The sequence below is a fragment of the Peromyscus californicus genome, unplaced genomic scaffold (assembly GCF_007827085.1).
Source record: "Peromyscus californicus insignis strain IS unplaced genomic scaffold, ASM782708v3 Scaffold_20__1_contigs__length_68692818, whole genome shotgun sequence".
Classification (NCBI taxonomy): domain Eukaryota; kingdom Metazoa; phylum Chordata; class Mammalia; order Rodentia; family Cricetidae; genus Peromyscus; species Peromyscus californicus.
In genome coordinates this window covers 31,991,988-32,002,060 of record NW_026294503.1, presented here as the reverse complement: position 1 = coordinate 32,002,060, position 10,073 = coordinate 31,991,988, and the positions used below count along the sequence as shown (strand labels likewise).

Here is a 10,073-nt window from a genome sequence, read left to right as displayed (position 1 = left end):
CATTTTCCTGCAGGGCCTGAGTTTTATCTTGGGTGTTTATCTGGCGAGGCTTTTTGAATGCCATCATCATGAATACACCGGTCTTTAGTTTGAAATAACTAACATTTATTAAGCACAAAGATTTCCCCAGTTAATTAAAACCCCTAAATTTTTCATATAAAAACCTAAGTTAAATATGTGCTGGCAGCTTGACACTGTCTCTTTATAGACTACTTACTAATGCTTTATTTGAGAATGAAGAGGCTATAATGGGACATATATGCTTGTAGGATTTGGGAGAGGACACTTAGGTCTTGATCTTGTTTAGTGAGCCTATTACCTACTTTTTTCATCACTGTGACAAAAGATCTGATGAACAACTTGATGGAGGAAAGATGCCATTCAACTCTTTGCTTTGGAGGGTTCAGTTCATCGTTTCTTAGCTCCATGTACCTTGGCAGAACATCATGGTAACAGGAGCATGTGGTGGTAGAGTTCTGACCTCATGGTGGACAGGAAGCACAGAGAGGTATGGGAGGGAAGGATGGACAGAATGCCTCAAGAACTTACTCCCCAGTGATTTACTTCCTCCAGGAAAGTCTCACCTCCTCCTAAAATTTCCACATGTCCTAAGATAGAGCCACCAAATGGGGGCCATGCATACTCAATCCATGAATCTGTGGGAGACACTTAAAATTCAAACCATGAAATAAGTAAACAAAACACAGACATGATAGCTTTAGGTAGTGGCCAATGCAAGTGGATCTGTAAATGAAATAGGAAGGAATGGAGGAGAGAGGGCAATTTTCCAAAAGGTACTTCTAAATAAGGGAAGAGTGTTTTGTAGGTGTTTGGCATTGCATTGGGTCAGAAAGGATACTGTGATGAACTATTGGAGGCTATGTGACTTACAAAGAAGAGGTTTGTTGGGGCTATGGTTGTGCTCCTAGCCAAGGGCCTGGATCGTGACATAGCCTTCTTAAGCAGTAAGACCCGAATTGCCAAAGGGCGGTTCATGGCAAGAGAAAAGGGAGATATGCATTATGTATGTGTTCTGCTTTCTCCCTTCTTATAAAGCCAGGACTCAGTTATGGTGACCCCACCCTGTTGTCTTTTCTAATCCTGATTGGATCCCAAACACCAGAGGCTGACTAACTTCATTTTCCCCTTTCTGAATCCTTCACAATGGGGATAAAATCTCAACATATAGAGCTCTGGGAGATACACTCAGCCCCTCTCTACAGCGTAGCCACATGTGTCTGGTGAGGGGTGGGTGTAAGCTGGAGCATGCTGCTGTCTATGTGTGTGTTGGGGGGGGGGCGTGTTGTTTCTAACCCAGGCAATCCCTTTTCCTTTGGCTCTCCCTCTCTCTTCAGAATTTGTGCTGACTTGTTACTATGCTCCAACTAATTGTGCATCATTAATTCTACTTATAATGGGGCCAGAGCTACCCTGCTCGGAGCACAGTTCAGGTCACATAGCCTATTTCATGCACACATCCCCAATCTAACCGATACATATCGTTCTCTATTGAGGACGGCCATGAGTTTTCCAATTTTCTGATTCATTCTCGTTCTCATACGAGTCAGCTTCTGGGGAAAGTATTCTGATGCAACAAGCAGTTTATTGCTCTGTTAACAACATAGTTAACACTTTTATCCTTCTGGATAGCCTTCTGGAGGCTCCTCCCTTCCTCTCCTCCTCTGACATCACTTCTACCTCACCTCTTCCCCATTCTACATGTGCTCTGACCCTTCAGCTTCTCCTTGGTCCTCATCTTCCAACTTCCCCAAACAGGTGCCTGCTTTTTTTTTTTTTTTTTTTTTGTAGACTGAGACTGGATTCCCAGCTCTCACAGTCCTCTCTACCATCCCTGACAGTCATGAGACTTGGCAGTAAGGAGTAATGCTACCCTAGGGCAGCACACAGGCTCCCCTAACCTGCCTGTGGTGAGTGATGGGGTACTCGCCCTCTGCCAATGGTGCCAATGACTGACCAGACTACTTCCTCAGCCATCAGCAGAGGAATGTTTCTCCTCCACACTGCTGTCTTGAAGGCTCTTCTGGACATTGTCATGCTTGCTCTCATCTTGCCACTTGTATCTCTCCTTAAAATGTCACCTCCTCAGTGGGGTCTTCCAGGGCCACCCGCTCCCCCAAATCACAGTCTCGATGGCTCCTCTGATTCGGTTTCTACACTAGAAATAATTTGGCTCACCCTTGCTTTTCCTTCTGGCCTTCCGTCCGTCTGTCACTCAAGTTTTATGAGCACAAGGGCCTCAAACCTTGGGTGGAGAGCAGTACCCTGTTGCAGGACAAAGTCACTGCAGTGGGTTCAGTGAGTCCCCTGAAGGATCCTAATGGCATCAGAGGGCATGGCTGGCTCCCCTTCAGCAAGAGTCAGGAGCCAAGCAGAAATTAGGATAGTGATTCTGGTGTTGCATTTCTCAGCTCTCTGCCCACCTGCACGTATAAAAGGCTACCCAAAGACTACTGGAAGCAGTAACCCCCATGAGCCCTGAACACGAACATTGCCACCACAGAACCAGTGGGTGAGGTGTGCCCTTGCCTAACCCAGCAACTTGGATTTTTACCTCCAAAGACAAGCCGAGGAGGTGGAGATGAACATAAAGCTGCAACCAGTTTCTGCCCACCCCCCCCCTTTTATTTTCTCCTCTCGCCCAAGGGGAAACCCCAACGCCCACGGGGTTTGGGGAGCTCCTGCGCCACCGCCGCATCATTCAGGACCCAGCAGAAGCAGCAGTAGAGGCCTCAGCTCTGGCGATGAGAGTCCCCCAGGTTAGCTTGGGTAGGGGGCCGCAAGGAAAGGCGAGGCACCGCCTGAGCCTCCCGCAACCAAGGGGCGGGAACGATGGAGCCCCACCCCTGCGAAGGAGGGAGGGAACCAGAGAGCGCTGCGGGTGGTGAGCGCTCCGCCCAGGCGCGCCTGCTTCTGCTGCTGCTACTGCCGCTGCAGCGAGGCTAGAGCTAGAGCGGCGGGCTGGGCGCGGGCGGGAGCGGGGAGGAGGGAGGAGGCGGCGGCGCGTGTGCCAGGCGGGCGGGCGGGAGGGCGGCTGGCACAGGGCTTGTAAATAAACTGCGATGCTGTCTCGGGCTCGCCGGCCCGGGTGCCGCCGCCGCCGCCGACTCCCGGGAGCTTCGGTGCCAGGCTCCCGCCGCCGCGCGCCCTAGCGCCACCGCGCCAGCCTCGCGCGCCCTCGCGGGGCTCCCCGCGGACCCCAGCTCCCGGCGCCCCTCGGGGTCCCGCGGCGGGCGGACCCGCTCGGGATGTGACCCCTTGACTCCCCATCCGACCTCCCCTGCCCCCCGGGAGGCCCGCCTTTGCCTGCTTTTGGGGGGGTGGGCGGGGAGGGGCGCGCGGATCATGGCATTGGAGTTCCGGGGTTTGCAGCCGCTGCCGCCGCCTCGTCCACGCACCCCAAGCGCCCCTTCTTCCCAGAGCAGCAGCGGAGAAGGCGAAGCGCCCGGTGGGGGCGAGGCAGATGGGGCTCAAGGCTCGCAGGGCGGCGGGGGCGGCCGGAGGCGGCGGCGGCGAAGGGGGCGGCGGAGGCGGCGGGGCAGCTAACCCCGCCGGAGGGGACGCGGCGGTGGCCGGGGACGAGGAGCGGAAAGTGGGGCTGGCGCCAGGAGATGTGGATCAAGTCACCTTGGCGCTTGGGGCCGGGACCGACAAAGACGGGACCCTGCTGCTGGAGGGCGGTGGCCGCGAAGAGGGGCAGCGGAGGACCCCGCAGGGCATCGGGCTCCTGGCAAAGACCCCCTTGAGCCGCCCAGTCAAGAGGAACAACGCCAAGTACAGGCGCATCCAAACTTTGATCTACGACGCCCTGGAGAGACCGCGGGGCTGGGCGCTGCTCTACCACGCGCTTGTGTGAGTACCCGGCCGCTCGGGGCGCCCTTTGGCGGCCGTGCACCTTAGGGTTTCGGGGCCAGGCCTGGAGGTGAGGAAGTGTCTGTGGTTTTGGCCACTCAGAAGCGCTCTCCGGTTTGGGTTGGAGGTGGGCGGGGGCGGGGGGATCAGTCTGGCTTTAGCCCATGGTTTTCTGCTGTGTGACTGAGAGCAGCTCCTTCACACCAGGGTTTAAATGAACCAAACGTGGTTCCCGAGCTGACTTCGAGATTTGGACTGGCGAGTGCGCGCGGGTGCGCGTTTATGGTACCTTCTGGGATGTTGTCACGGAAGCTTAAAAGAATTAGGCGAATTTTTTCTACTGAATGTAGCAGTTCAGTAGGACAAAAAACGGTCCTCCCTTAAGCACCGTTTCTTCCTGGGGTGGCTAGCTTGCTTCTCTTGTGATAGCCACTCAATTCAGATGATACATCCCAGAGTTGAGGACAGTAGTGTGCACACTGCCCATAGTGGTGAGTGTGTGTGTGTGTGTGTGTGTGTGTGTGTGTGTGTGTGTGTGTACATGCAGGCTCGTGTTACCTTGGGTGTGCTACTCCTCCTAGGGCTCCGTGCTGATGTCAAAAAGGACTTGGTTTTGCTCTAACTGGGGGCTTGGACAGGCCAAAATGCAGGTCTTTGTGTTCTGTTAGGAAAATGAATAGAATAGGAGAGGGGCGGGATTTCCAATCTTAGTCCAAGAGGTTGAGGTATAGCAGAGTCAGAGGTGGGGTGAGGCTATTTAAGGCTGGAACATCCCTATGGTTTCGGGGTTCAAACTCCCATAGTTTAGGTTCTGCTATCTCTGTAGCTTCAGCTGTTGCCCATCTATCAGCTTGGCTGGACTATGGCATTGGGCACCTGAGAGAAATGGTGGGAAGTTTGTCCCCAGGGACTCCTCTAGAAATAATCTCCATGCTAGCAAGGAGGTAAATGCCAGACCAGAAGGAAAATGGAACTCCAGATGTATCGATTAGGGGCTGGAAAATACACTCATATTTTAAAGGGAAGAGAGGATCCTAGCAGAGGGATTCCCCACCTAGGGCTGGAATTCTGACTGTCAGAACACCTGGGATGTGACAGGGCGCTTCTTGTTACCAGCTGCTTCCTGGCTTTGGCTTAGGAGCTGTATGGCTGTCAGGGTTTGGGCAGGAAGTTGGCTGTGACCTTGACCCTAGACCCTTCCTATTTTAGGCAATTGGTTTCTCTCCAGTTGGCTCTTGACTGACAAAGAGGAGAGGTCAGGGAATGTCTTCTGTTTGTTAAGTACCTGTCTGTCTTTGAAGGTTGGAAGAGCTTTCCCTGATTTGGCCACCAGGTGGGGGCGTCCACACAGAACCTCAGATTTGTGCAACAGGTTTCTTCCAGGTTACAAAAGCCTTGAAGAGAATGCATCCCTGAAAACTCAGGAAGCAGCTGGAAGAAGGAGGAAGCACTTTGCCAGGGACTTGGATTTGGGTTGGTCAGCCTTTGATTCCTGTGTATTTGCAGGTGTTGGGAAGTGTCTGACCCAAAGCTTAACCTTCGTAGATCTTTCATGGTGAAGTAAGATTAAACTTGCGTTCATCCCTTGGTCTCTAGCATCCGTGTTCAAATTGAAATGAAATAAATGATGGAGTATGTGTAGTTTTAAAGGGTCCACCAAATGATGAGTGCAGATCTCATGTCCTTTTGCATAAGGATGTGTTCCATGTGCATTTGATGGCTTTGGAACCTGGGGTTCCATTGAAGTTTGCCGTTCCTTCTTTCTTCTCCTCCCATCTTTCAGAGCTGGCACCTGCAGCCTTGCCTTGCCCAGTTTACTAAAGCCTATTGTAGCTACAGTGTGATTTTGTTACCATGTTATTACTGTAGAATTGCTCATCTCTGAGAAATAGGTTTGTAAGTGCCAAGCCTCAATTTCCCAGAGGACCGAGGAAAACCTACGACCACAAGAAGTATCAGATATATACAAATTTTGCTTAATTCTCACATGATCATAATCACCTTATGATCATAATTTATGTTGTATGGATGAAAATTCAACAACTGCAAGAGATAAAATCAGTTGTCGAGGAATGCAGGGCTAACGTTTCTAAGCCTCACATCTGGTTTTGTTGCTGAGCCCAATTCTGACTTGGGGTATTTTGCTGAGCATTGCCCATTGGTAACACAAGGCTGTTTGTAATCTGTTTGTCTAGCTCACGTAGGAAATCCTAAGAGGATCGTAGAACCCAGGAGCCACAGTGTTAGGAAAAGGTGAGGTGGGCTGGGTTGATGCTAGGATTTGTGGCTTCTGATAAATGGGATGCTTTATAAGGAAAGCTCCTCTTGGGCTGGATTTGAGCTCCTATTACTTAAGCAAGCTTACTAAGTGGATGCATTTTACATCCTTCCTCGAGCTCAGGAGGAGCCTGGGCAAGGGAACACAGCTGAATCTTTATTGATGATTCAGGATTTTGCAAGGGCTTAAAATTCAGACTTTAAAGCATCCATTATCCTGTGTTGGCCTGTGGCTAATGGCAGGAGGGACCAAGGAATTAGGTTGACCATGAGCTCACAGTCCAGTGTGCTCTCTTTCTTTTATAAAATAATCAGGCCCGTGAAGTATTTTCTCTTTCTCTCCTCTGTCCTAAAGATAAAATACAAGAAATGTGGAAATCAGTCATCTCTTCTACCTTGCTTCCTATGCCTTAAAGGCCCATCCCCTGCTTCCTCCTAGCTATTTACCGTCAGTGTGGCATGGAGCTGGTTTCACCACCTCCAGGAACCTTTTTCCAGACTCCTATCTGGCTGGGCTCAAGTTGCCCCTATGTCTTCTCCAGCCTTAGAGTTTTGTGTGCTACTTTGAGTTGATGTGTTTGCATGTCTGCCCTGAGGAGCCAAGAGCTACTTGAGAGTAGGGGGCTGTATTGTTCTTTTTTAGCATTCTCAATCCCCGGGAGGCTATAGAACCCATGGTGGGTACTCAGTAAGCATTTGCTGTGTGGATGCATGGCAGAATTCTCTCAGGACTCTAGTTAATCAAGACTTTGCTGTAACAGCCTTACCGTTCTAACAGCGACAGCGGTGAGCAGCTGAAGTCAGCATCACAGGATTTCAATGAGAATAGTCCTTGGGAACATTGGACTTTGGCAGGGGTGGACAAGGTAGGACTCTTGTCGGCTTCAGGAAAAGCTAACTGCAGCCCTGTCTTTGTCGAACTTTGATATTAGAGAAAACGTGCTGGGTTCCGAGTTTGCATATGTGACTTGGCGGGAGCCAAGTAGGAATGAATGACCTGGAAGCTGAGGATGGTGGTACAGCCCCAGTGAAGAACGGTTTCCAAGCTTAAACTAGCATTTATGAATATAGTAAGCCAACATTAGGTACTCTGTATTCAGTTGATTTTGTATAGGACTCTACTTTGAAGTCATGTATACTTGATACTGTCATTGTTCTGAGCCTGTTAGTAGAGAGATGCTGGCCTCATCTTGGCATTGGTGCTGGCTTGGCACTCGGAAGGCATCCTGTTGCCCCGGCCATGTCTTTGCAGCCAGCTGGGTATTGTCCCTTTGCCACCTGTTAGCAAACCAAAAGGAAAGGATTTGGAGAAACACCTGCTGCTGCTTTCTAAGGGAGGCTGGCTTCAGACATCTGGCAGGCAAGGCTGGTTGCTTAGATCCATTGACTCAGCCTAGCTGGTGGACTTAGCCTGGAGAGTTCACCTGGGGCTCGGGATTGATGAACAACACATAGAATTATTGACATTTGACAAATATTTTCTCTTTTGTGTATCCTCTTGATCATGTTTAATCTACCACCTATTTGTACCTCTCCATAACACAATCCACTTTATGACTATCTCACTTTATTTTTATATTTATTTTCTCATCTCCTTGCCTTCCTCCTGGCTCTTCTCTTAGGACATTTTCAAGCTACTTAGGTGCGTGAAGGGGCTAGGTAAGGTGATGGTATCCACAGTCCATAGTATTTTGTTGTTGTCGTTTATTTTTGAGAGTGTATTTTAATCACATTGTTTCTCCTTTGTCTTTCCTCCTTCCAAACTCTCCCATACTCTTTCCTACTCTTCTTCAAATTCATGGCCTTTTTTCATCAATTGTTATTAAATGTATATATGTATTTGTACATATGCATTCCCAAATATAACCTGCTTAGTCTGCATAGGGTTCCTTCTCTGTGTATTTTCAGAACTGACCATTTGGCATTGGATAACCAATTGGTGTGCTCTTTCCTCTGGCTCTCTCTCAGCTTTACTCAGTTGCCTCAGTAGGGTTGAGGCCTCATGGGCTTTTCCCCATTTAGTTTGTCCCATCTGTTGGTGTCCTCCTTGTTCAGCTCACATTTGGGTGGTCATCTTGGTGAGACTTTAATGAGTATAGCTCCTGATGTTACTAGGAGAGACAATCTCATAGCAAAGTCCTTGCTTGATCCTTTTCATTCCCTCTTCTACAAGGTTCCCTGGGCATGAGGTGTCAAAATGTCTTACAGATGTATCCATTCGGACTGGGCTCCACAAATCTGCGTATGGCTTGGTTGTGGTTTTCTGTAGTGGTCTCCATCTTTTGCAAAGAGAGGTTTCCTTGATGAGGGGTGAAGACTTATTGTACGTATAAAGACAAAAGATTGTTGTTAGGGATTATGCTCGTTTAGTAAATTAGGGATTGTAGATTCTCCACCAGTAACCACAATTTTACTAGCACTGGTTAGGTAGCCTAGGCTTCCAGTACCAGGCATGGTATCCCTCTTATTGAGCGGGTCTTGAGTTCAATTAGAGACCAATTGGTTACCACCAAGATATGTGTGCCACTGCTGCATCTGTATGGTTATTGTACCATCCTGGTTGTTGTGGTTCATAGGCATCATATCTGGGTAGGACTGTTGGCTGCCTGCCTACTTTGGAAGCTCACATGGAAAGCTAGTCCTCATGGAAGGGGAACTCAGGTCAGTTCCAGCGTAGGGGCCCCTGGACCAGCCCGTAGTATCTTACCTCTAGGCAGTAGGAGGTTAGTGCTGTGACCCTCATGTTGCCTCATAGTCTAAGTGATGGGCCTAAGTCCACTGGGGCTTGTGGTCGCAAGGAGGGTGAGCAGAGCCTTGCTTTGACACATGACTCTGAAGCTCTGAGAAACTACATGGTTGACCCATGCTTGTGGAGGCATAGAAGTGCAAGAACTGGAGTCACATGGGAGTCCTAGCCCTGATGTGGCTAGGCCTATGTTTATTGTGTCATAGTTGTATGCAGTACAGAGTAATGGAAGAGGACTGAAACACCATCACCTTACATCAGAGCTTTCGATCTACATTGACAGGGAAGCCATTGGGAATGGCCAGACCTTCCCAAGCTTTGACACATTTGTTAACCAGCCATAAGATGGTACCTGACGTGAGAACTCTTGACAAGTTCCACCTAAACTGAAGTTATGAAGCTTGTGCATAATGACATACAATTTACTTTATCCTCTTCTCCTGATGTAATTCACCATGTGAATAATCCAGGTAAAGAGAACATATGTGTGTGCTGTGTTGCCTTTTGAATGAAATGGATTTTCTTAGATCCATGCATCCTCTGTATAGACCATGCCACCATTCTCAGCGTCAGGATTTGTCCTATGATGGCAGATATGCGATGCAAAAGGTGTACTTGCTTGCTTGTTTCACGGCTGCTCAAACCACGCCCTCCCCATGTGCCAGATCTTGTGCCTCTTGGTGGAGAGATGAGATGCAGGTTTTCCTCTTTGGAGTCAGAGACCCAAAACATCATAGTTTGGGCATGTTATAAAGAAAAGAACAGAATTCTCAGAATTCTGGAGTCTGGGGTTTCCAAGACCTCTGTGGTGACAATTTCCTAGCCAGGTGAAGATTTAGTCTCTGCTTCCCAGATGATGTCTTGGAGGCTGTGTCCACCATGGGAGGAACACTGTGCCCTCACTGGTAGAAGGTGGAAGGGTAGAAGGACCAAACACATGAAGCTTCTTTTTAAAGGGTGTGAATCTTGCTGACAAGGTGGGTGTGGGGCCGGCTTTTATGACGTCATCATTTCCTAAGGTTTCCACCTCTTGATACCATCACATGGACCATGAAGTTTCAACACTGGACCTTCAGACCCTAGCATCATGAGTTTGTAGCCTTGTGGTATGGAAGGACCTTTAGACTGTAGCATCATGAATTTGTAGCCTTGTGCTATGGAACTTCTCATTCAGTCACAG

The 10,073-nt window shown here is 49.3% G+C and overlaps 1 protein-coding gene across 2 annotated transcripts in view; it reads left to right on the top strand.

Annotated features, from left to right (window-relative positions):
• The first annotated feature begins 3,366 nt into the window (after nucleotides 1–3,366).
• Kcnq3 (potassium voltage-gated channel subfamily Q member 3) overlaps nucleotides 3,367–10,073 on the top strand; it is a 307,126-nt gene continuing 300,419 nt past the window's right edge. For both annotated transcript variants that reach the window (XM_052747915.1, XM_052747914.1), the window contains exon 1: nucleotides 3,367–3,870. In XM_052747915.1, coding sequence (XP_052603875.1) covers nucleotides 3,482–3,870 — 389 coding nt within the window. In that variant the 5' untranslated portion in view covers nucleotides 3,367–3,481. The remainder of the gene's footprint in view (nucleotides 3,871–10,073) is intronic.